General features: G+C 50.2%; 1 protein-coding gene across 1 annotated transcript in view; it reads left to right on the top strand.

The window, feature by feature from the left end:
• The window catches only part of Efl1 (elongation factor like GTPase 1), a 50378-nt gene extending 32697 nt beyond the window's left edge, over positions 1 to 17681 (top strand). The window contains exons 16-20 of the mRNA XM_042669660.1: positions 7983 to 8114; positions 9756 to 9903; positions 11533 to 12518; positions 13265 to 13449; positions 16705 to 17681. Coding sequence (XP_042525594.1) covers positions 7983 to 8114; positions 9756 to 9903; positions 11533 to 12518; positions 13265 to 13449; positions 16705 to 16893 — 1640 coding nt within the window. The 3' untranslated portion in view covers positions 16894 to 17681. The remainder of the gene's footprint in view (positions 1 to 7982; positions 8115 to 9755; positions 9904 to 11532; positions 12519 to 13264; positions 13450 to 16704) is intronic.
• The last annotated feature ends 8845 nt before the right edge of the window (positions 17682 to 26526 follow it).

Here is a 26526-nt window from a genome sequence, read left to right on the forward strand (position 1 = left end):
TGAAGGAATATATCTGAGCTGGTTCTCAGCTGCACTGGTAGCAGGCAGCTGTCCATCCTTCCATGCTTTTCCTACTCTCACAGGGCAGCGCACCCCGCTTTCTCCATTGTGTTGTGAGAGTGGCATTGAGTGCACTATCAGTATGTTGGTTCAGGGGAGGCTCAGTGCACTGCAGTACATGTGCTCAGACAGCTCAGGGGAGGTTCAGTGCACTGCGGGTGTGTGCAGTGTCTGTGCTCAGACAGCTCAGGGGAGGCTCAGTACACTGCGGGTGTGTCCAATGTCTGCTCAGCTCAGGGGAGGTTCAGTGCACTGCAGTATATGTGCAATGTCTGTGCTCAGCTCAGGGGAGGTTCAGTGCACTGCGGTATATGTGCAATGTCTGTGCTCAGCTCAGGGGAGGCTCAGTGCACTGCAGTATATGTGCAATGTCTGTGCTCAGTCAGCTCAGGGGAGGTTCAGTGCACTGCGGGTGTGTGCAATGTCTGTGCTCAGCTCAGGGGAGGTTCAGTGCACTGCAGTATATGTGCAATGTCTGTGCTCAGCTCAGGGGAGGTTCAGTGCACTACGGGTGTGTGCAATGTCTGTGCTCAGCTCAGGGGAGGTTCAGTGCACTGCAGTATATGTGCAATGTCTGTGCTCAGCTCAGGGGAGGTTCAGTGCACTGCGGGTGTGTGCAATGTCTGTGCTCAGCTCAGGGGAGGTTCAGTGCACTGCGGGTGTGTGCAATGTCTGTGCTCAGCTCAGGGGAGGTTCAGTGCACTGCAGTATATGTGCAATGTCTGTGCTCAGCTCAGGGGAGGTTCAGTGCACTACGGGTGTGTGCAATGTCTGTGCTCAGCTCAGGGGAGGTTCAGTGCACTGCAGTATATGTGCAATGTCTGTGCTCAGCTCAGGGGAGGTTCAGTGCACTGCGGGTGTGTGCAATGTCTGTGCTCAGCTCAGGGGAGGTTCAGTGCACTGCGGGTGTGTGCAATGTCTGTGCTCAGCTCAGGGGAGGTTCAGTGCACTGCAGTACATGTGCAATGTCTGTGCTCAGCTCAGGGGAGGTTCAGTGCACTGCAGTACGTGTGCAATGTCTGTGCTCAGCTCAGGGGAGGTTCAGTGCACTGCAGTATATGTGCAATGTCTGTGCTCAGCTCAGGGGAGGTTCAGTGCACTGCAGGTGTGTGCAATGTCTGTGCTCAGCTCAGGGGAGGTTCAGTGCACTGCAGTATATGTGCAATGTCTGTGCTCAGCTCAGGGGAGGTTCAGTGCACTGCGGGTGTGTGCAATGTCTGTGCTCAGTCAGCTCAGGGGAGGCTCAGTGCACTGCAGTACGTGTGCAATGTCTGTGCTCAGCTCAGGGGAGGTTCAGTACACTGCAGTACATGTGCAATGTCTGTGCTCACCTCAGGGGAGGCTCAGTACACTGCAGTACATGTGCAATGTCTGTGCTCACCTCAGGGGAGGTTCAGTGCACTGCAGTACATGTGCAATGTCTGTGCTCAGTCAGCTCAGGGGAGGTTCAGTGCACTGCAGTATATGTGCAATGTCTGTGCTCACCTCAGGGGAGGCTCAGTACACTGCAGTACATGTGCAATGTCTGTGCTCAGACAGCTCAGGGGAGGTTCAGTGCACTGCAGTATATGTGCAATGTCTGTGCTCAGCTCAGGGGAGGTTCAGTGCACTGCGGGTGTGTGCAATGTCTGTGCTCAGTCAGCTCAGGGGAGGCTCAGTGCACTGCAGTACGTGTGCAATGTCTGTGCTCAGTCAGCTCAGGGGAGGTTCAGTACACTGCAGTACGTGTGCAATGTCTGTGCTCAGTCAGCTCAGGGGAGGCTCAGTGCACTGCAGTACGTGTGCAATGTCTGTGCTCAGCTCAGGGGAGGTTCAGTACACTGCAGTATGTGTGCAATGTCTGTGCTCAGCTCAGGGGAGGTTCAGTACACTGCAGTACATGTGCAATGTCTGTGCTCAGCTCAGGGGAGGTTCAGTACACTGCAGTACATGTGCAATGTCTGTGCTCAGTCAGCTCAGGGGAGGTTCAGTGCACTGCAGTATGTGTGCAATGTCTGTGCTCAGCTCAGGGGAGGTTCAGTGCACTGCAGGTGTGTGCAATGTCTGTGCTCAGCTCGGGAGGTTCAGTGCACTGCAGTATGTGTGCAATGTCTGTGCTCAGCTCAGGGGAGGCTCAGTGCACTGCAGTACATGTGCAATGTCTGTGCTCAGCTCAGGGGAGGTTCAGTGCACTGCAGTACATGTGCAATGTCTGTGCTCAGTCAGCTCAGGGGAGGTTCAGTGCACTGCAGTATGTGTGCAATGTCTGTGCTCAGCTCAGGGGAGGTTCAGTGCACTGCGGGTGTGTGCAATGTCTGTGCTCAGCTCAGGGGAGGCTCAGTGCACTGCAGTATGTGTGCAATGTCTGTGCTCAGCTCAGGGGAGGCTCAGTGCACTGCAGTACATGTGCAATGTCTGTGCTCAGCTCAGGGGAGGTTCAGTGCACTGCAGTACATGTGCAATGTCTGTGCTCAGCTCAGGGGAGGTTCAGTGCACTGCAGTACATGTGCAATGTCTGTGCTCAGCTCAGGGGAGGCTCTGTGCACTGCAGTATGTGTGCAATGTCTGTGCTCAGCTCAGGGGAGGCTCAGTGCACTGCTGATGTGTGCAATCTCTGCTTGGTTACTTTATCATATTCTCTTCGGACAGATTTTCAGATTTGCTAATCCTTTTATCTATATGTAATATGCAAGGCTTTGCAGCTTATGGTGTGGTGAAACCTAAATAAAGTAATGCTGGTTAAAGCACACAGTTTGATATGATCATGGTAATTACTAACAATTGATTATCTGTGCATGAATCTGATTTTTGTTGTTGCTAGAGAGAAGGTTTATCTGCATGTACTATTTTCTTAGGTTACCTGCTTCAGAACACATCATTATTCTGACTCTATTTGTTACTTTAGAAAGAAGGCCTCCTAACCTTGTTTACTTTGGCAAACTTTTCAAAAAGTTCTCATGAGACCAGGCACCGGTGGCTCACGCCTGCCATCCTAGCTATTCGGGAGGCTGCGATCTGAGGATCACCCTTCAAAGCCAGCCTGGGCAAGAATGTCTGTGTGACTCTTATCTCCAATTAACCACCAGAAAACTGCAAGTGGTGCCATGGCTCAAGTGGTAGAGCACTTACCTTGAGTTGAAGAGCTGAGGGACAGCGCCCAGGCCCAGAGTTCCGGCACCACAACTGACACACACACAAAAATTCTCATGAGATGTATCTTCAACAGTACTTTACTTGCATTTATATTTTTCTTCTGTATCTATGAATGAAAATGAAACTCTGAATTTCATTCAGTTAACTGGTATTGTAGAATTCAAGATTCCTCCTGCCTTATGTCCCAGACATGTCATTGTTATGATGATTATTGTACTGCCAATTAACTAGTTGCAACCAGAAATTTTAACTCAGCTAGAATATAAAGTTCTTTTTCAGAAGGAACTTTTTCGCCCAATTCTTGAAATCTTGTGTTCAGATTTGGCCACGTGGTTTCCGGATGTCCGCTAGGAAACCTTGTGGTGTCCTGACGTGGGGCCTGACCACTGTCCAGCCTCCTTTGATGAGAGGAGCTGGCTCCTGAGAGGTCCTGCCGGGTCCCTGCGTTCTGCCTCCCATAGGTGCCCAGGAGTCAGGAGATGAGTCCATCTTGTGTGTTTACAGCACTGTATGCTTTTCAGGCGCTTTTATCTATACTTTTTGATCTGTCCAGTCTGTTTCTGGCTTCTGTATTTCAAAGACCAGGAATAGTTAGGTTGGAAGTAATACCTATTAGAATCAGCAATTATTTCCAGGTGTTTTAGGCAGGCTACCTTTGAATGAAGAAACTTCAAACCTTCTTTTCCCTAAAAGAAAGCTTTACTACTTGAAATAACCTTAGAAATTAGCAGCCCTGAAGATTTTAGAACTTTCTGGTTTTTTCTTCTTTCTCTTTTATAATGAGTGTGTGTGACTTGCCACAGTGTAGAATGTGTAGTGTGTATCAGGATAGCTAGGAGAGAGGGATGGGCAAAGACAGCAGTGATGGAAATGAACTTTAAACAGCTTCGTGACACAAAACCAATCTTCCTCTTTCCCTCTCTTCTTCCCTTCCTTCATCATGGTGAGAAAAAAAGCACAGAGCGTCATGTATCACATGTGCTGGGGACTTTGCTGAGATCTTGTATGTGACCTGATAACTGTTTCATTCTGTGCCCGGGCGTACACATGCTAAGCCAGTGGTCTACATGTGGGCAGCCCTATGTCCCTCTCTGAATGTGTCACAACATAAAAAGTGGTGTATCTATACACACACACACACACATACGTGTATTTTTTTTTTGAGGGGGGCTTCGCTGGGGAGCTTGAACTCTGGGCCTGGGCACCGTCCCTCAGCTCTTCAGCTCAAGGCGAGCGCTCTACTGCTTGAGCCACAGCACCTCTTCCAGTTTTCTAGTGGTTTATTGGAGATAAGAGTCTCACGGACTTTCCTGCCCGGGCTGGCTTTGAGCCATGATCCTCAGATCTCAGCCTCCTGAGTAGCTGGGATTACAGGGTGAGCCACCGGCGCCCGGCTCACAAGTGTATTCTGTGTGTATATATTATCACTTGAGCTGTGCCTCAGTTCTGTTTTTTTGCTGGTTAATTGAAGGTAAGAGCCTCACAGGTTTGTCTGCCCAAGTTGGCTTTGAACTGCCATCCTCAGATCTCAGCCTCTCAAGGAGCTAAGATTACAATTATGAGCTACCAGTGCCTGGCTGTAAGTATTCACCAAAAAAGAAATGATACAAGTTTGAAGAGTATGTTTAATCTGATTTAAATACAATGTGTATATTATCAAAACATTACACAGTGTCACATTAATGTACATAATATCTGTTTTGTAAGTTAAAAGGTAAGCATTTTTGGGTTTTGGGGGAAGGGGGGTTTGGTCAGTTGTGGGGCTTGAACTCAGGCCCTGGGCGCTGTCCCTCAGCTCTTCAGCTCAAGGCCAGCACTCTACCACTTGAGACACAGTGCCACTTCCATCTTTTTCTGTGTATGTGGTGCTGAGAAGTGGAACCTAGGGCCTGATGCGTGCAGGTGAGCCCTCCCCCACGGAGCGCCTCCCCAGCCCCAGGCAAGCATTTTTTAATGTTGTAGGAGCGCTTACAGTTCAGAACACAGGCTATTCTCCACTTTCCCAGCATCTCTCCGTGCAGGCCTGGACCACGAGCTTGGTGACAGAGGGCTGTGTGCCAGGCTGTAATGTCACAGGGCCTCCAGATTCTGCCTTTCCTCAGCTGACCATGTGGAAGAGCCTGGCATGGTGCCACCCAGCGCCCTGTGGCCTGTGAGTGGAGTGGAGATGAGGGTCTCTCAGAGGGTCTGGCTGCTCAGGGCCTCCCTCTGAGGACCTAGCTTGACCTCAGGAGCGTTCTAGCACTGATCAGATGGGGACTCAAAGCTTCCTCTGGTGCCTGGAGACCCCCATTAGCCTCAGATTCCCTTTCTGGGGCCTACACTGAAGAATGCGCACGATCCCAGGATTCACGGCTCCCTGACCAGTGAAACAGTGTGCCCTGATACGCAGGCCACAGCAGACTGCTCTTTAAGTGTCTGTTTAGAAAACTCTTACAAAAGTAGTATATTGTCGGGGCGCCGGTGGCTCACACCTGTAATCCTGGCTACTCAGGAGGCTGAAATGTGGGGATCACAGTTTGAACCCAGCCTGATTAAGAAAGCCCATGAGATGCTTGTCTCCAGTTAACCACCAGAAAAGCCAGAAGTAGATCTATGGCTCAAGTGGCAGAGTGCTACCCTTGAGCAACAAAGCTCACAGACAGCACCCAGGCTGGACACATTAAAAAAAAAAAAAAGTGCTTGTATATTGGTATGTTTATTGAGACCATTTGTTTAGATTTGGAAGACAATACAGTGACAATTATTCACAGTCCTTCTGTCCAGAGATAGCCACCACTGGCTTGTAGTGTACATTCTCAGTGTCCTTTTTCCTATGTGTACATTAGTATTTTCTACTACCGTCATTTATCTCAAGTTGTAATTTTAAGGAACATGCATTGTAAAAGATGAAAGGCACCTTTTTAAGTGAGGTTTATATAAAGAGACGGTTAGTGGGTCTCCCCTGGGTTTTTCCTTCTTTTCCCTGACCCTTGCCTTACGGAGGTCTCTGCATCCTCTGAAAAGTGCAGCTTTCTGGAGAACGGAGCCGGGAGCTGACCCTGCTCCTGTTTTCCTTTCATCAGACACACAGCAAACCGAAGTAGCTCTCAGTGGGAGACGCCCTCCTCTGGTGCCACCTCTTCCTCTGGCTCTCCTTGCCTCCCTCTTCCTTTGATCTGTGTGTGCTGTGCTGGGGCTGCCGTTTGAGCCAGAAGCCACTTGTTTCCTGTTTCTAATTGGAAAGATTTAGGTTTAAGGTAGAGTCAGGCTGCGGTTTCCTGTAAAGACAAATCTCTCTTCTTCCTTTTTTTATTTTTCAAAATTTTGTCTTAAAACCCGGATGCCCCTCAGTAGATGAATGGATCAAAAAAAAATTGTCTTAAAACAGCATTGCTTTTAACTATAGTAAGTGCTGTGTGTTTCTTGTGTGCTGACTGCACTTTCCCAGTTTATTTAAGTCATTAGAGTTGAAAGGGAACACAGCCTAAAGTGTGCTGTGCAAAACCTGTTTCACTGTAATCTGTTGTACAGATTACAAGCTCAGATCACTGGACAGGAAACAGCTCACCCGTCTGTCCCTGATAAGGAAATACAGCCTTATCGTGAGCTCATTTGCAGTGGACACACACATTAGGTATGGGATGTAGATCACCTTCCAGGTGTAATTCTGATTGGTGTGAATGAAGCTGCCACTAAACTGCTCTGTGACTGCCGTCTCCACCACAGCTCCCCGTACCACACCCGGGGACAGTGTACTTCCAAGTCTCTCCCGCTGCAGACCAGAGACAGCCAGAGTGTGGAGACCTCTCCAGTCCTGCCTGTGCCCCACACTGCCACTGGCAGTGAGACCCAGCTTTCCCCCAGGCTGTTTCCCACCTCCACACCCTCAGCCACTCCTGGAGCTGGAACAGCGCTCACTCCTACTCTCCCTCCCAATCTTTCTGATTCTCTCTTTTCTTTGCTTTTCCTGTTGTAACACTTGTAACGTTGTTTATATATATTGTTTATATATTGTCACGTTGCTTATATATGTGCACATATACATACACATACACACATGTATACATACTAGCTTGTGTTTCTGCCCTTAAAACCACATCACTGTTGAAGTTGAAGAAACATCAGTCAGTTTTGTGAAATACCAACTTCCTAAGCTTTGAAGCTTAGATATCAAATAGAAAAGTCTCCAAGAAGTACTTCAGTGGTGGGGGCAATAATAAGGGAAGCAACATCTGGAGAAGAAACTACAGTAAAGTAGTTTATTGCATAAAGATTAATCTAAACAATTCTTTAAACCACATAAATGCAAAGGCGTGGGTGTGTAAACCAGGAGTTGGGATTTTACCTTTGTGTCTCCTCAATGGGAGCACGTATGCGGTAACCAACTGGGTGTTGGTCAGCGGAAACTAGCAGAATGTCTGTGTTCTTGGCTGCAGCCCAGCCTTCAGGTGGGTACGGTGTTCCCTCACCTCTCTCGGGAGCTACGTTCCTGAGACCCACGCAATGGTGAGGACCTGTGAGGCAGCAGCATTAGTTGACCCTCGCTATACCGCAGCTCACCTGTTGTGCTTGGAGGATTTTCACTAGTGTGGGGTCTCTGGAACGTAGCTCCTAAAGTAGGTAAGGGATCGCTATTTACTTTCTTTCTTTTTTAAAAGCCCACCACGCTGAAGCTGCAATGAGTGAACTGCGGTGTAGCAAGGGAGGTGTTTGCAAGTGTTTGGCCCTGTGACAGATCCACCGCACGGCCACGGTTGCCTTTCACCCTTCGCCCTTCGCTGACTCTGTGGCTCGTGTTCTTCCTTCAGGGATAGGAGGCCTTCAGGATTTTGTGCTGAAGTCTGCAACCCTGTGCAGCCTGCCGTCCTGCCCCCCGTTCATTCCACTCAGCTTTGAAGCTGCCCCCATCGTGAGAGTTGCTGTCGAGCCAGAACATCCAAGTAAGATGCACAGATAGTGCTCGCTTCTAATGCGTACTTTTGTGACTGCAGGGCACTAGTGATTTGTGTACACGCACATAGAAGCAGCCGCCCACGGGCAGGGGCTCTCTGTCTTAGGCATATGGATGCATGACTAGGTACCGTGTTAGTCTAGGGGGAAGCCCAGGGAACCATATTCTCCTGGAGGGCAGAGGGGTCTCCGCCACACTCTGCTACCCTGGCCCAGGGTTGTGGCTCAGCAAAGCTTATATTCCTTGTGGCTGCCTCTCTGTTGGGCCGGCTGTTAGATTCAGAATGCACCCTCTGCCCCTTGCTCTGGGCTTGCCGGGGCATTTTCTGACTGTTTAGAGTCTGCTTCCTCCCCTCTGTGGTAGTTGGCTCCTGGCTCCAGCCCTCGTTTACCTGGTCCTATGACAGTGAGCCCTCAGACCCACTACACGTCCCCCATGACCGTCATCGAACCCCCCTTCCTGTGCTTTTGCCAGTCTGGTACCTGGGAAGATGCTTCTGTGAACCAGAGAACCAGTGTGTGAAGGGTACTTTTCCAAGGATGACTTTGGGTCTGGACCTGTGTGTTTTTCCTCTCCCTTCCTCTCATCCCCATCGAGTTCTAAGATATCCTTAGTCGTGCACTATTACAGGTCAGAGGGCTGAACTCTGACCTCTGGGGTTAGTCTTAGAGCCATTTGTCATGCCTGCAGACGTAGCCAGTACATTTGAGCAGGGTGGCACTTCAGGATAGCAGGGCAGACTAGTGGGATGTCTGCCACAGTAGTCATCCCTGGGGAGATCTGGGCCCAGGCACCCCAATGGCCGGGAACCCTGAGAACCTACTGAAACTCCCCAGACCCAGTAGCTGCTGGACTGTAGAACCCACGCTGTGCCAGGCTCCACAGACATGCCCCGCAGTGAGAAGCTCTGCTGAACTTTTTTTTTTTGTTGGTCGTGGGGCCTGAACTCTGGGCCTGGGCGCTGTCCCTCAGCTCTTCAGCTCAAGGCTAACGCTCTACTGCCTGAGCCACAGCACCACTTCCGGTTTTCTAGTGGTTTATTGGAGATAAGAGTCTCACGGACTTTCCTGCCCGGGCTGGCTTTGACCCATGATCCTCAGATCTCAGCCTCCTGAGTAGCTAGGATGACAGGCGTGAGCCACCGGCGCCCAGCTTGAACTTTCTTGAACATGCTCTTCAATGCTTTTTCTGCTTACTTGTCGACTGTTACGTCCTCGCTGGAGGGTATTCTGTTAACATTTGTAGGTCTGTAGTATGACGTGAATTTATAAGGATAACAATGGCACTTTGTGTCTGCTGAGCAGAACAGTAAACTCTGGAGTCAGATATGGGCTGGTGAGCATCTGTGCAGGTGAGGTGCTAGAAGGCAGTTTCCTTCACATCACTGTAAAATTATGAAGAAAGATAGACCTTTACTCTCAGTTTGCTTCATAGATGGGTCCTAGTGGTTCATGCCTATAATCCTAACTACTCAAGAAGCTGAGATCCACAGGGTGGCGGTTTGAAGACCACCCAGGCAGGACAGTTCGGTGTTTACTTCCTGTCACGCCCCCTTGGCATCTAGCACCATGGTCTTCAGCACGTCTCTGTCCTCAGATCGCATTTTACCAGTGTGCATCTGTCCACGTAGGCGAGATGCCGCAGCTCGTGAAGGGAATGAAGCTGCTGAACCAGGCCGATCCCTGCGTGCAGATCTTAATTCAGGAGACAGGAGAACACGTTTTGGTCACAGCGGGAGAAGTCCATCTGCAGCGGTGCTTGGATGACCTAAAAGAAAGGTTGGTCAGAATTCTCCAGGTGGAGAGAGAAGTCCACCGATGGTCCAGTGTTTCCCAGACCACTTAGATGTAGGGTACCCCTTTGGTATTTTGGAGAAAAATGGAAATACCCTCAACTCAGCCATGAACTCCTACTGGATCATAAATAAAACAGGTAAAAACCCTTAGCGTAGAACTCATACATAATAAGTGATCATCAACAAAATACACATGCACATACATTTCTTACTATTTTTATCATCATTATTAGCTTTTATGTCCAATTCCTCATGAGACTGAACTGTAGTTCTCTGTCATAATGCCAGATTTGAGTATCAGAGTAATTGAAAGTCAGTACAATGTCAGGCAAAATCTGTCTTGTATGTTTTACAACTACGTAGCATTGCAATAAACTAATCCTTGAAAATGGCAAACAGCACAAAACCATACTTCAGTGACAATAATGTTTTCTCACATTTTTATTTTCTTCCACAAAGCACATCTCAGTGTCTGTATTCTAAAATCAATCCAGGTATCATTTTCAGAAAGCCATCTACAGCTTAGCTTTCACAACTAAAATTGACCAAAAAATAAAATCCAATAAAAATACTTGCCCCACATCTAGAAAATGGAGAAAACAAAGAAATCTAGAATCAAATACAAGCATTTAAAAAACTTGGGATATTCATTGTCCATACTGAATAACACTTCCCTGTGTGTGCACGTGCACGCCCTCCCCCCCCACAAAACTACATTGCCACACACATATACACACACAACTACACCGCCAAGAGCCAACAACAACTAGACCAAACACAGCAGCTGCAGAAGTAGGTAGACAGAAAGTTTGCCTGGTTTCATCATCATGGGAGTCGGTCCGTGTCCATTTCCAGACTCTGTCCTGAGTGGGTTTAGAATTCATTTGGAAGGAGGGTCAGGACGAAGCTAAACCTGTCTTGGGGAGTTAAGGGAGGGGCTCCTGAACTTGGTACCGGGTTTAGCCTAAACCCGGTACTGTCTGCAGTCGGTACCCACAGGAAGCTGTTTAAATCATATGCATTAAAAATCAAATAAACTTAAACATCTGCTTCCTCGGGCAGACTGGTCACATTTCAAATGCTCAGTATTAGTATGGCTACGTAGATTTAAATGAAGTTTACTCTTGCAGGTGTATGTGGCACATTTTAAGTGTGGTACATGGTGATCATGGTGAAGACACAGCTAGACAAGCCAGTGGCCTGCTGGCCTCTTTCATGTCAGAGAGCCCCACTGGCTCTCGATTCTGTGTGTCTGAAGAGCTATCGCCTTTCTTCTCCAGACTGGAGTTGACAGATTTATTTTAGAGAATTCATATGTCAAATCTTATTACAACCTTTATTTCCCACGTGAAACATTCTTACCTAAAGAAGTGGTTTATTTACCTTGTGAACAAGTGAAGAATTCCCTGCCGGTGAGTTCCGTTAGAAGCCATCTTCTCAATCTCAACTGAAAGGAGCTTTTGAATTGTAAGATACTGGAACTTGCGGGTCATTTGTGATAAAATCATTCTTAGGGTTCTGTGTTGATGTGATGTGCTGTCTTTAGTGCATAAGAAGCTGGCTTTGCTGCCATTTTGATCATCACCATCTGTCACTCCCCTTGGGCTTGTAGGTTTGCGAAGATTCGCATCAGTGTATCTGAACCCATTATTCCATTCCGAGAAACGATCACCAAACCCCCGAAGGTGGACATGGTCAATGAAGAGATTGGCAAACAGCAGAAGGTTGCAGTCATACACCAAACAAGAGAGGATCAGAGCAAAGTCCCTGAAGGCGTCCAAGTCGACCCAGATGGGCTGGTCACCATGACCACTCCCAACAAGCTGGCCACACTCAGTGTGCGGGCCTTGCCCCTTCCAGAAGAGGTCACTCAGATCCTGGAAGAAAACAGCGATTTGATCCGTTCCATGGAGCACGTGGCCTCCGCTATGAATGAGGGCACGAGCACTCAAGTGATTCATCAGAAGACCCTGGAGAAAATCTGGGAATTCAAAGGAAAACTAGAGCAACACCTAACAGGAAGGAAATGGAGGAATACCGTGGACCAAATCTGGTCATTTGGCCCAAGAAAATGTGGGCCCAATATCCTAGTGAATCAGAGTGAGGACTTTGAGAACTCGGTGTGGGCAGGCCCCGCAGGCAGATCGTCGGGAGAAGCCAGAAGATACCGGGATTTCGGCAATAGCATTGTGAGTGGCTTCCAGCTGGCGGCCCTCTCCGGCCCCATGTGCGAGGAGCCCCTCATGGGTGTCTGCTTTGTCCTGGAGAAATGGGACCTGAGTAAATTTGAGGACCAGGGAACCAATGACGAACCGAGTCAAGAGCAAAGTGGCACGGTACCGGGAGAGCGGCAGGGGGAAGGTGAGACCCCTCTGAGTGGGGACTCAGACCAGGAGCAGCAAGACAGCTGCATGGAGCTCTGTGAGAAGATGGCATCCCAGAAAGGAGACGCGTTGGTCTCTGACTGCTACGGCCCCTTCTCGGGGCAGCTGATCGCCACCATGAAAGAGGCCTGTCGCTACGCACTGCAGGTGAAGCCGCAGCGCCTGATGGCAGCTATGTACACGTGCGACATCATGGCCACCAGCGATGTCCTCGGTAAGGAGGGGCCAGGCTCTGGGAAAGGCAGGCCTCAGGTGGAGAATCCTGAGGCGTGACTGGTAAAGATCTTTCCCTTTGAAAAGAATGCAATCTTGTCTGACCTGAATCCGGTAAGTAAAGGTAAGATGCCCCTACGTGCCGCCAGCCAATCCTGTGCAGCATGTGAATAAACCCGTTAGCCTGGGTAACCAGTGCTCCTGAGAGCGGTCGGGGAACAAGGCCGTGTCCTTGCGCCAGCAGCCCAGAGGAGCTTCCGCCCATCCCGGTCCTTTTCTTTCTTCTCGCCGCTAACCATGGAATCAAATCCACTTCCGATTCTCCTCTCTGGGAGAAGCAGCCTTGGTTCATGAATGCCGTCATTTACATCTCAATCATCTGAGCATATCACACCATTTTTTTTTCTGAAGTTACGTATATTATGTAAGTATTGTAGCAGAGTCACCAGATAACATTTGAACGGCAATAAAATCTTAATACATCGATTTTACATTTTTTTCCTTACGTTTACAAGAGGTGAAACTCAGCAGTGAACCACGTGTTCTAATGGAGTTAAGGTCCTTCAGCTCATATGTGCACGGTCAGCCTAGCCGCAGGTGACACTGCTGGGAGTTCTGCAGGTTCCTGCCTGATACTTTATACCGGAATCCTTGAGAACGAACGTTTTCCCTAGTGGTGTCAGTAGTCGCGTCTTTGTCTCGATTCACATGACCAGTTGATAGGTTTGATGTAGTTTTGCTTTGCAGGGCGAGTCTACGCTGTCTTGTCAAAGAGAGAAGGTCGAGTGCTTCAAGAGGAAATGAAAGAAGGCACCGACATGTTCATCATCAAGGCTGTGCTGCCTGTGGCCGAGAGCTTTGGCTTTGCTGATGAGATCAGGAAGAGGACCAGTGGCCTTGCCAGCCCTCAGCTGGTGTTCAGCCACTGGGAGGTGAGATGTGGTCGGGTCTCCATCCCTCCCCTGCAGACGGCCTCCCTTCCCTCCTCTCGGACCTGTTTCCTACCAAGAAGGCCAAGAGTAGTAAGCCACCTTGCCGTGCCAGTAGCCGCCCTGTGACTTGGCCCAGTCAGATGGACTGAAAGCAATGATGTTTTTGTCCAGATTGACTGGTGCTCAGACTGTATGGGGTTTGTAACACACACAGTCCTGTTTGTATGATGTACGATTTAAGACACAGAGTATTTAATTCTTTTCTTCCCCCTAAATATGTAGTTGAGATTTCTAAGCAAAAATCACAGATCTTTCTGAAAGTGAACCTTCCAGGACCTCTTCCAGGGTAAAATGTGGGGAAGGAGAAGAGTTCCTACACGTAGAAAGATAATTGGAGATAAGATCTTATGGACTTTCCTGTTTGGGCTGGTTTTGCATCTTGAGCCTCAGAGCTCAGCCTCCTGAGTAGCTGGGATTACAGGGTGTGAGCCACCAGTGCCCCATTTGTTTAGTACCTTTGATCTCCACAAAGAGGTGCTGGGTGTGTGATTCTGGGCCTGTTCTGTAAACACAGACATTCAGAAGTGTTGTCATTCTGTCACTCTTAGAGTGATTCATTTGAATTTGTATATATGAATCATCATTTTATAGCTAATTTTATCATTGAAAGTGATCTGTCGGGGCTGGGAAGGTGGTCAGTGGTAGAGCGCTTGCCTTGCATGCCTGAGGCCCTGGGTTCGATTCCTCAGCACTACATAAGCAGAAAAAGCCAGAAGTGGCACTGTGGCTCACGTGGTAGAGTGCTAGCCTTGAGCTGAAGAGCTGAGGGACAGCACTCAGGCCAGAGTTCAGGCCCCATGACCGGCAAAAAAAAAAAAAAAAATCAACTTACAACTTTTTAAAAAAAAAAAAGCCTATAAATCAGCTGGGCTCTGGTGGCTGAGCCTGTATTCCTAACTACTAGGGCTGAGATCTGAGAATCATGGTTCGATGCCAGACCTGGCAGAAAAGTCCTTGAGACTCTTTATCTCTAATTTACCACTGAAAATGCTGGAAGTGGAGCTGTGTGGCTCACGTGGTAGAGCACTAGCCTTGAGCACAAAAGCTCAAGGACAGCTCCCAAGCCCTGTGTTCAAGCACCAAAAACATTAAAAGATAAGTTATAGCTCAGAGTTGTCCCTCCGGTGACTGCAAAGGCCATGCAGGCTGGCGCGGCCTGCGGTGACATCCAGTACCTTCTGGTGCGCTGCCATTGCTAGTACTCATTGGTAGGGAAGAGCTGATCTGCCACCTCCCTCCCTCCCACCCCAGTTCCTCCCTGCTGGCACAGATTCGTCTCACACTCAACACTGCCTTCTTCCCCGTCATGCGACCATATCGGCAAGGCCTCTCCCAGGGAGACTGGGAGATGTGGTCTGTCGGGGACAGGAGTCAGCAGGAGCACCCATTGCTTGTTCCTTCCAGTAAATAACACGCCACTGTCCGAGAGCTGTATTCACCCATAGGCCCTCTGCTCCCTTCCCAGGAGTCTAACACGTTTGCCATCTGGCGGTCTGTGAAGGGTGGCGCTGCCTCCTGATCCCAGCTGGCCGCGTGCGCATCCACCTCCGAGGAGTCAGGAGGGCCGAGGGCAGCGGGTTTTCCTCCTGCAGTTCCTTACAGGAACAGTTCCCCTTATCTCAGAATTTTTTTTTAAAGCTGAAAATTGATCTTATGCGCTTAGTAGTTTTTTTTTAAATGTTGATTTCTGGCTTAGTTACAGCTTGTTACTAAGAATCAGTCTCTTAATAATTTGGTAGAGAAAAATACTGTCAAGAAAAAGTTTTTGCTTCAGTTTTGTTTCCACCCTTCTGTCATCCCTAGCCACCTGTCCTGGTCCTGTTTCCGGAAGCTTCAAGTCTGTGAAAGTCTTAAAAATGACATTATAACTAAATGTCATTGAGCTGCTATGTCCTGGCTGTCTCAATTTTCCCTCCACAGATAAGTTTAGAAATACCATGGTATTGAGATCTGGCTCCTCACTGGAAGCCACACCATGCAATTCACAGTCAGGCGCTTTTGAGAGAGAGTGCTTAAAAAATAGAAAAAATAAAATTACAGGCACTTTCTGTGAAGAAACCTTTGAAGTCAGCAGTCTCGCAATTTCTCTTTCTAAGTTTTATCCTTCTGTGAAAAAAAGGAGAAAAGGGCTAATAACAGCATGGAAAGAAAACAGTTGTGGCAGCGCTGGTGTTCGTGATTACTGGGTGGTGCTGGTGTGCGTAGCCGCCCACAGCATTGGTGTGCCCTGGTGTACACGATCACCCAGCAGTGCTGACAGTCGCTGGTGTGGCGGCGTGTATGCCTGCCTGGCTTCCAGGCACCACACTTGACCCTGCCACTTCCCTGAGACCGGGCCGGACGAGAACAAGGACAGGGGTCTCCCCTGCAGGCACGACCACAGGGGACATTTGCAGACATGGGAACTGGTGCTCTAGATTTCTGGGTTTGCTCTTTGATGCTGAGAGCAGTTGGTTTCTTTGTGGGCTTGCGATGAGCTAGAAGATGGCGACTGTGTCAGACAGTTGGGTGGCAGGAACCTTCTCGCTCCAGGTAAAGGAGCTCTGTGAGCCAGTGCGCCAGGCTTCAGCCCTGCTCTGCGGCCTGCGGGGTGGCGATGCACTGGCGCCAGCCCCCGTGCTTGGGGCTTGCTGGCCTGCTGAGGCGGGGTGGGAGCGGTGCAGGGAGCCCAGTGGGCTGGGGCCCGCGGGGTGGCTGCGTGAGCCCGGGGGCCCCTGACACCGGCGGGGGCTCCTGCTGCTTCTGATGCATGCTCTCTCCTCTGACAGTTTGCATGTTTTAAAAAACAGAATTTAACAGTTACTCATGCGACTCGGGCCTGCAAAGACCATGTTCCAGGCAGTGGTGGGTTCGGCAGTCCATCACGTGACAGGGAGGCGGGGGTCCACCCTGGGAGGCAGCCTGGGCGTCCTGTCTCTAACATAAAACGCGGTGTGTCCTGACAGCCGTGGCAGTTCACCTCCTGCCTTCCTGCCCCTGGGTAGGCAGAGGGCTCCTGGCCCAGCCCCGTGTGTGCCCCAGCCTTCACTGGACTTGACCACAAAGTAGCTTGCTGCTTCTGGCCTCCCATAGCATGAGGGTTCGTCCCATCGCAGTCAGCGCGCGAGGTCTTGCGCGTGCTTACTCGCTGCTCTGAGGGGCCGCTGCCTTGCCCCGTCCCGCCTGACCGGCACCCCTGTGGCCTTCTCTCTCCAGGTCATCCCCAGCGACCCCTTCTGGGTGCCCACCACCGAGGAGGAGTACCTGCACTTCGGGGAGAAGGCAGACTCCGAGAACCAGGCCCGGAAGTACGTGAATGCCGTGCGGAAGCGGAAAGGGCTCTACGTGGAGGAAAAGATTGTGGAGCACGCCGAGAAGCAGAGAACGCTCAGCAAAAATAAGTAGCTGCTCCTCGAGGAGGAGCCCTTCCCTGTGCAACCAGGAAGCGCCGCGGAGAGCTCCGCCTGGGGAGCTCCTGAAAACTCACCTTCAATAAAGCTCATTCATATAACTATTTTAGAGAGAATTTAAAGAACATAGTTTCAAAAAAAAGGTTTTTTTGGTTCTTGTCTTTTTGGTTTTTAGTTGATTCTGGCCCACGGCAAGAAGTTATCTAAATACTGTAATGATGCCGTGTGCAAAGCCTTCTCTGTGGCTAGGGGTGTGTGTGGAGAGGCCACCCCTTTGGTGGGACCACACTGTGAGCCCCACGGGGTCCTCCACGCCCAGCGGCCACTTCTAGTCCTCCTCCACAGGTCCACCGCCAGTAGACTGGTTAGCTCCCTGTAACACCGGAGTTTCTGATTGAATCACCACAGAGACCACACAGCTCGGTGCAGCTGCTCCGGGGACCTAGCCGGCCTCCGCTGCAGCCTTTGAGCAAACATCTGCTCTCACGCTTCCTCCCAAGCCACATGGTGCCTTCCCAGCGAGGGCTGAGCCTTTCCAGGAAGCGAACAGAAGAGGTACGTGTCTGCCACGGTGCCGCTTCCTCCTAGCCTTGGGAGGCCCTGTCTCCCTGCGCTGGTTTCTGAGCTCACTCCTGTGCTGCCACCTTCGCAGCCCCACCGTTGTCATCTGGGGACAGATGAAATGCCACCAAAAATGGATTTTGTCATCCTTTGATTTGTGTAATATTTTACATCCGCTTGAAGAAAGGGTTCCTGTTCATGCCATAAAATTTTCAGAGAAGACTTTGTTACTGAGTTGTTTTTAGTGGGTTTTCTTAATGACCTCAGCTACTCAGAACGGTAGCTGTGGGCATTTTATCTTTAGTTTCTAGAGCCTTGGCATAGCAGGTCGTGTCTGAGTGACCCAGACATGAGGGTAAGCGTGCCTGGGTAATCCCTGTCTGCTTCACTTTAACAGGTGGTGTCTGGATTGGTGTGAGAGTGGTTCCATGTAAGATAGCAAGAGAAGCTAGCCATGGATTAACAGCATTTGTTAATCACCTCATTCAGACCACTGTGCCGCACTCAACCCTTGACCAGCAAATTCTGAGCTGTAGAGGAAGCAGGAAACACCAGGAAGCATTGGGTGGTTCTGTTGGGCCGGCCCAACGAGATGTGTCTCGGAAGGGCCAACAGAGCGGGCAGAGCAAGGCCACAGTGCAGGCCGGGGAATAGGCCGGGTCTGCTGTCCACCATCCTTTTGTGACGGCGCACACGTGTCCTCATGGGCCAGGGCCACTCCAGACCCCAGCCCAGCGTGTGGACGTCACTGGAAGCACCCGAGTCCTCCAGTCCTGTCCTTGTGGCTGCTGCAGTCCCTCTTGAGGACACAGGTGGGCGGAGGCCTGGAGAGCCAGCCCTGTGCGCTGGGTAGGGACCCTTGTTTCACCCTCAGGCTGGTTGTTGGGGTCTGGTGAGTCCCCCATAGCTCCTGCTGGCCTCTGCTTCTGTGGCCCAGCCTCCGATTCCCTAGAGGAACCAGAGACCCTGAGAGCCCAGAGAGATGTGTGTGCCAAGGCAGTGCCGGAGCTCAGCCCCAAGGCACAGCCGGCTCTGTTGGGAAGGGACCAGGACTCTGCCTGGCACAGGGGACGGGGGGCACACAGCACCCCCAGGAGGGCCGTGCTCGAGCCGGCACTGTGTGTGTGTGTGCGTGAGTGCGTGTATGTGTGCCCATACTCGAGTACTCGAGGCTAGCGCTCTACCACTTGAGCCACAGTTCCACTTCTGGGTTTTTGGTGGTTAATTGGAGAAATGAGTATCACAGACATGCCTACCTGGGCTGGCTTTGAACCGCGATCCTCAGACCTCAGCCTCTTGAGTCACTAGGATGACAGGCGTGAGCCACTGGCGTGGGCAGGTTCTGAGTGGGTCCAGCCTCGATGTGTCCTGTGAACTCATTGCAGCGAGCCCATGACTCAAGGTAGGCTGGTGAGTGCTGACCTCTGGGGTTAAAGAGACCGTGTGTGTGTACGTACGTGTGTGTACGTGTGTGTGTACGTGTGTGTACGTACGTATGTATGTGCGTATGTATGTATGTATGTATCTACTGCTGGTGACGCGGGGCTGCTCGCGTCCTGGCAGTGACACATCTGCCCAGGTGGAGCTGTGGCACAGAAGGTCCCCTGCCTTGGTTTCAATCACTGCGAGCCATGGCAACACCTTTGATTGCCAGAGCCCGGCCGCAGCCCCCGGGTGTCCCTGCCCGTGGCGAGCTCCCTGGCTCCGGCTTGTGTGGTGGGCTGTGCTCCTTGGAGCAGGCCTCCTGGGTGCCGAAGACGGGTACACAGATGCTGTGGTAGCCGTGGAGTCCGAGTCTGCATTTATTGGGATGGACCTCCTGGGGTATCTCTCAGTGTGGGCCTGGCCGGGCTCAGCAGCAGCAGCAAATCCACTGGGAACTGAGCCCTGGGATCGGAGGGGGGCGCCCAGCCAGCTGCTTTCAGCAGGTACTGGCGATTCTGACACCCGGGTTTGAGAGATGACACCTGACATTCCCCTTTTTGGAGTGTGTACTTTGATTTACATCATTTGTAAACATTTGTTTAATGTGTAGAAAGATGGTACAAGGCATCACTGGGTCGGGTTCTTTTTCCCACTTTACCACAGATGTAGAAAATTATTTTTTTCTAATTCTTAAGTGTTTCAGGTGTGCACATTGTTCGTTTAGGATTGAGTCTCAAGCTAACTTCTAAAGCTCAAGGTGAGCGACGAGAACTACCAGATTTCATTTAGAAAGGAGATCCACTAGCAGAGCTGGTGGGCAAGGAGAACCTCCTGCCTTTCCAACCCAGAGTGGACAGAGACCGGACGCGACCGCGGGCCTGCAGCTCCCGGGGCTGGGGCGCCGGTAAGTGCGCTTTAAAGGAAGAGCCTTGGGTCAGTCTGGAAAGGGTTGTTTGAACATCACATTTAGATGTTTCTTTTTTTATTTGCCCTAAATTCAAAAAAGAAAAAAAAGACATGACCTTATGTCTAGTTAGAGTTTTCCCCACTTTTCTTTTCCTGTGTCTGTCTCCGAGAAAGCTTCTAGAACACTCAAGTACCAGGGAAATGTGTCATTGGAAACATGGTCTTCATTTTGTCGGCTACCTTTTCTTTCTTTTTTTTTTTTTTTTATTGTAAAGCTACTATACAGAGGGTTACAGTTACATGAGTGAGGTTATGAGTACACTTCCTCTTGAACATTGTTACCCCCTCCATTGTTTTCCCCCTACCATCCCCTCCCTCCCTCCCTTCCCCGAGGTTCTTTTTTTTTTTGATTGTGATTAAATGATTACATAATTTCAAAGTCACAAGTTCATTCTAACTTCCCTGGTGTCGGCTACCTTTTCAAAGACGCTGGCTTTTATTGAAACAAGTTCACCTTTGAAAACGTCGGTGGCAAGTTCACTGGGCCCTTTTGTAGAGGCTTTGGGGTATTTTTTTTTTTTTTTTTTTTTTTAGTTTGTCACTATCACCCCTTAATTGGCTTCAAAATAAATAGGATTTAGCATTTTGAATGTCTTTAAGCTAGCTTGTGTGGTTCTCGAGTGGCGGCCTGGCCGCCTCTCCTGTGTGGTCCGGCCCCCGCTGTGCCCGCGTGCCCAGAGTTGCGGCTGTCTGTAAGCTCATGATCTTCCCAAACACGACTGCGCAGTGCGTGGTGGTTAAGGACCCTCTGTCCCCTGCGGAAAAGCAGCCTTCCCATGGAAGCCAAAACAACTCCAGCCCCGTCTGCACCTGGCAGGACAAAGCAAGTGCTTGGAGTGAAGGGAGAGTCTGTGTGTGACCCAGGGACCCACTTGACAGGGGGTTTGTTTGTCTTTTCTCCCCACACTTCACCCTGGTTGGAAAATTCCTGTGCTTGTCTGGAGAGGGGAGGAGGCAAGGAGGCTCGCCCCCCGCCCAGCTCTCCCATCGGGAACACAGCCCGAGGGGAGGACGCAAAGAGGACCCGGGTGGGTGTGGGTTTCCTTCTGCCCTGTGTCCACGTTAACCCACCAAGTGAAACTTTGACTTGGGCAAAGGCCTTCTGGACTTCACACATCCCTTTCTGGGCCTTGGGAGCTTCCTTCCCTTTGACCCATCACCTGCCCTACCTGGGTCAGGGAGCGCAGAGGACAAAGGTGTGTGTAGTTGCAGGTGTGACCTGGCTGGCTCCTCTCCATGCCTTTCCGGAGAAGTCGGGGCAGGAAGCCTGGCCCTGTGGTGGCCCCTCCAGCCCCCGGTGTAGCTGGGTGTGGGGACCGGAAGCTTTATTGTGATCGGTTTGGGGAGGACCGGACCGTGGTGAAGTGAGTAGACCGTGCTGTGCACATCTCAGGTGCCCGGCCACTGCTGTTGACGTTGGCCGGGCTGTGCCGGTGACCCCCGCTGCGGGGTTGGGAGCTGTGCTCCTTGGTCTGTGCTGAGCCTTTGGCAAGAAGTCACTGCAGCGGGCACTGGCTCCGGGGAGAGCCCCTTCCTCGAGGCTGGCACAGTAGGGGGATGTGGTCCCTGGGTGTACCATGAGCTCCGCTTGGGACTGTCTCTTCTCCTGTTACCCTTTAGCCAACCACTTGTTCAGTGGACTGGAGCCTCATGATTGTATGTTTAGGGCTATAATCCACGGAAACTGACTGATGATTGTCACATGGAGCCATTTTTTTTTAATGGGAGAATGATGCTTGAGAGATGACTAGGATTGTTTTGCTTTTAGTGGGAAATATTTGATATGCACAATTGAATATAGATAAGAAGTTACAAAGCAAAACAAAGGAGCAATCAGCACCAGCTGTAGAAACAGAATCTTTATGAAGAAAATAAAACGTATCAGTGCTGTGGGTGACACAAAGATAGTGATGTGTAAGCCCAGCCTGCTTCATAGGGGAGGACGAAGTATTAGTAAAATGTTTTTTCTCTATGAGATATTTTGTAGACTTACTGTAATCACAATGAAAAAGCTAAGAGTCCTTTGATTGGAAACACACAAAATCCTTATATAATCCGTTTTAAGAAACAAAGGCGGTATTTACAATAAAACTACTAAAATGCATATTTAAAATACACCCAGGAAAGTTAAAAACAAAAAGCAAAAACAGTAGAACAGAATAAAAGGCCCAGAACTGAAGTCCGCTAACCTTAGGAGCAGTGCTTCTCGCCCTAGGGCCGTTCTGGGAGGGCCCCGTGTGCCTGGTGGCCACGTCCCCGGGCGGCGCCTAATGGAATGGAATGCCACTGTCACCGCTGACTTCACCCGCCTCTGAGTGTCGGGTGAAGTGCAGGATGTGGAAGTCAGCCGGGGCTCCTGCCCCTCGCAGGTGACCAAGAAGAGGCAGAAGGAAGCCATCTGCCCCAGGGCTCTGTCGCTGCCTGGGGGCCGTCATTCCCCCCCTCGGTCTCCCCAGCAGCTCTGGAAAGCGGGGCCTTTGAACGGGGATGTGGGTGTGGCCTGGGTGCAGGCCTAGGGAGCAGGCTGAGCCGGCCAGCGTCCAGGGCGGTTGTGGGACGCTGGTGGCCTCCGGTGCCACCAGCCCTCTGGTGCGGAGGGGCTTGAGGCCTGCTGGGCGAGCGGAGCCCTGGTCTGCGTGGACCATGCAGGTCTCAGAAGCCCATGTTGAAGGTCAGGGGCCAGGGTGTCCACTTCAGACCTGAGATGGGCTCTAGTTCTGGGCTAGGGCAGGATGAGGTCCAGGGGGAGAGTGCTCCGGAAGAGCCTGCGATTTGGACTGGCCGTACATACCGCCAGCCACAGAAATTCACCAGGAAAACAATCATTCGCTTTTATGTGTGGTCAGCACTGAGCCAAGTGCCCTTGATGCACTGTATTTGAAAAACAACTCCAGTCTGGAGGTGGGAAGCGGCAGTGACACTGGTCTATAACACGTGTGATACTTCTGTCGTTCTAGTTGGCGTGTATTCTAGATGGGGTCCTCACACATGGACGTGGCTGCAGGCCCCTTGGCCTGGCGCCCGGCTTCCAGGACCTGTGCGTGGCTGCCAGAGCCTCAGAGGCCGGAGGAGGGGAGTGGCGGGGGCCCCATGCTGCGCGGCACACTCCGGCACATTCTGTCCAGCTGGTCTGTCCATGGGCCAAGCGGGGCGCCAGGTTTCTGTTGCTGAGGGGTCGGACGGCTGTGCCCCACTGGAGGGTTTTGAGGGACTTAGCTATTTGCTATTCCACCCATCACAAATAAGAGGTAACAATGAATGCACAAAGGCAGGACAAGAATTGTGGTTTTCTTCTTCTGATTCCTCAAGAATTCATTTGGAGCTTGGCACCAGTGGCTCACGCCTGTCATCCTAGCTACTCAGGAGGCTGAGATCTGAGGATCACGGTTCAGACCTGCGGCGAACGCCTTCTCGGCCAGCGAGGAAGAACGACCACCACACCAGGAGTCTTCTCAGATCACACTTTATTGGAGAGCTTTTGAGTTGATGGGAGAGCTTGAGCGAGAGACCCCATACAGGAAAATGCGGCCGCTTATATAGGGAATAGGAACACGGGTCATTCTATCATTGGTCGTCTGCCTCTCACCGTCACCAGGTGCCACGGGATTGGCTGGGGACTCTATGTGGCTCGCGCATGCGCAAAGCCCGGGACCTACAATCCCGCCAAGCATTGCCTAATATGGAGTTGTTTACCTCAAAGCTGCAGGGAAGTGGGCACCATCTTGTAATGGCATTTGCCCCGGCTCCCCACACAGACCCAGCCCAGGCAGGAAAGTCTGTGAGACTCTGATCTCCAATAAACCACCAGAAAACCGGAAGTGGCGCTGTGGCTCAGTGGTAGAGCGCTCGCCTTGAGCAAGAGAAGCTCAGGGACGGCGCCCAGGCCCCGTCGTCAAGCCCCAGGACTGGCAACAAGTTCAGTCAGGTGTTTCTTGAGTGTTTTTGTTGTTCTTGTTGGAGGTTTTTTTTTCTGGAGAAGAGTCAGGGAAGCGTAGAACCTCGGGCCTGACCACAAACTGTTACCCGCCTGACTCGGAGATCAGGACACCATCAGCAGGGAAACAGAGGCTACTGCTGCTCCTTTCCTCCATCTCCCCTGAGCTCAGCTCTGCTTCTGGGAAGGTGGGTGGGGCTGTGCTGGGTGAACGCATGCTCCTCCCCTTCCCCCCTCACCACCTCCTCCCCCCCCCCCAGTCACAAGACTCATTCTCTGAGAAGCTCCTGCATGCGGCTGCATCCAGCTCTACCCTCTCCGGCTGCATCTACCCTCTCTCTCAGCATCCCTTTCCCACAGGAACCTGGACCCTTTAATTAGCATTTGTATACAGTAATATTTTAAAAGTCAGAAAAAAAAACGACACTCAAAACCTCCCATGCTCCTGGATTCAACATCGTGAAAATGGCCATACTTCCCAAGGCTATCTACAAATTCAATGCGATACCCATCGATATTCCAACCTCATTCTTCAAGGAAATAGAAGAGGCAATCCAAAAAATCATATGGAACAATAAAAGAACCCGAATAGCAAAAACGATCCTCAACAGAAAGAACAGTGCTGGAGGAATATCAATACCAAATTTCAAACTCTAGTACAAAGCCATAGTAATCAAAACAGCTTGTTACTGGCACAAAAACAGACCTCAGGACCAATGGAATAGAACTGAAAACCCAGAAATGAACCTAAAGACCTATAGCCAACTAATCTTCGATAAGGGAGCTAAAAAAATAGAATGGAAGAAAGACAGCCTCTTCAGTAAATGGTGCTGGCAAAATTGGTTAATCACTTGTAGAAAACTTAAGCTAGATCCTTCTATATCACCCTGCACCAGAATCAACTCCAAATGGATCAAAGACCTCGGAGTCAAAGCAGACACTCTGAAAACATTACAGGATGGAATAGTAGGAACCCTAGGTCTCCTTGGCGCAGGCCGAAATTTTCTTAGAAGAGACCCAGAAACACAACAAATCAAAGAAAGTTGGGACAAATGGGATTACATGAAGCTGCAGAGCTTCTGCACGGCAAAGGACATAGCTAGCAAGGTCAATAGAAAGCCCACGGATTGGGAGATCTTTACTAGCCATACAACGGACAAGGGTCTCATATCTAAAATATACCTGGAACTCAGAAAATGAAATCCCCCACCAAGAAATCTTCAAAGAAACAACTGCCCAATAAATAAGTGGGCTAAAGACTTACAGAGAAACTTCTCTGAAGAGGAAAGAAGGATGGCCAATAGACACATGAAGAAATGCTCAACCTCCCTAGCCATAAAAGAAATGCAAATCAAAACAACATTGAGATACCACCTCACTCCAGTTAGAATGGCTAAAATCAAGAACTCTAACAACAACAGATGCTGGAGGGGATGTGGACAGAAGGGAACCTTACTTCATTGTTGGTGGGAGTGTAAACTTGTTCAACCACTTTGGAAAGCAGTATGGAGGTTCCTCAAAAGATTCCACATAGAGCTCCCCTATGACCCAGCAATCCCACTTTTGGGCATTTACCCAAATGATCACAAACAAGACCACACTAAAGCTACCAGCACAACTATGTTTATTGCAGCATTATTTACCATAGCTAAGATATGGAACCAACCCAGACGCCCCTCAGTAGATGAGTGGATCAAGAAAATGTGGTATATATACACAATGGAATTCTATGCCTCCATCAGAAAGAATGACATTGTCCCATTTGTTAGGAAATGGAAAGACTTGGAAAAAGTTATATTAAGTGAAGTAAGCCAAGCCCAAAGAAACATAGGTACCATGGTTTTCCTTATTTGCAATATCTAGTATATGTCTGAGTCAAGCAGAAAAGGTCAGATAAGTTGATGTTAGGTGAAATGAACCCTAAGATATGTATTCAAATGTTTTTTTCTTTCATGTGATTGTTTCTAACATATAAGATGATTTTTTTGTTGCTTTGTATGTCCCTCCCCCACAGTATAACTCCTGCTTTCACTGTATTTGATGTCGGTATAATTTGTGGAGGGGAAGGGAAAAAACAAACCGTTTAAATAGGGATACAGGTGGACCCATTGCAACAATGAGATGTACAAGTCATTATGTCGAAAACGAACTTTACAACTTTGGTGGAGGGGGAGGTAGTGGGGGAGGGAAGAGAGGAGGGTGGGGGGGAGATGGGAAGGGATGGGAAGGGGAAACAATGGAGGAGTCTACATGCTTGATAAGAAACGTACTCACTATCTTGCCCATGTAATTGTAACCCCTCTGTATGGTGTTTTCACAAGAAAAAAAGAAAAAGGGAAAAAAACGCCACTGACTCTTGTCAAGACAGACCAGGTGGAGCAGGCCGCGGCCGGGCCCAGTGGTGTCTGCGTCCTGCCGTTCGATTCACTGCTGGGAGGGCCAAGTGGAGCTCTGATTGCAATCTGTCACAGAGAAGAAGTGAGCACCGAGGTTCCCCGGGGCTTCGGAGCGGGGTGGAGGCGCTCAGCTCTGATGAGGGGCTCTGGCCGTGGCCCCTGCCTAGAGCAGGGGTCCCTGCAAACAAACCAGTGCCTCCAAAACAGTAAGGTAGAAACAATCTGAAAGGAGAGCAGATGATGTGCAAAATGAAGATAGTAAGAGCTTGTGTATACGGTGTGTTGGCTCGTGCATGTAAATACGCATCTATGTTTAGAGACAGGAAGGAAGGACAGGAGGGAGGGG

The sequence above is a fragment of the Dipodomys spectabilis genome, unplaced genomic scaffold, assembly GCF_019054845.1.
Source record: "Dipodomys spectabilis isolate Male_0828 unplaced genomic scaffold, ASM1905484v1 ptg000501l, whole genome shotgun sequence".
NCBI lineage: Eukaryota > Metazoa > Chordata > Mammalia > Rodentia > Heteromyidae > Dipodomys > Dipodomys spectabilis.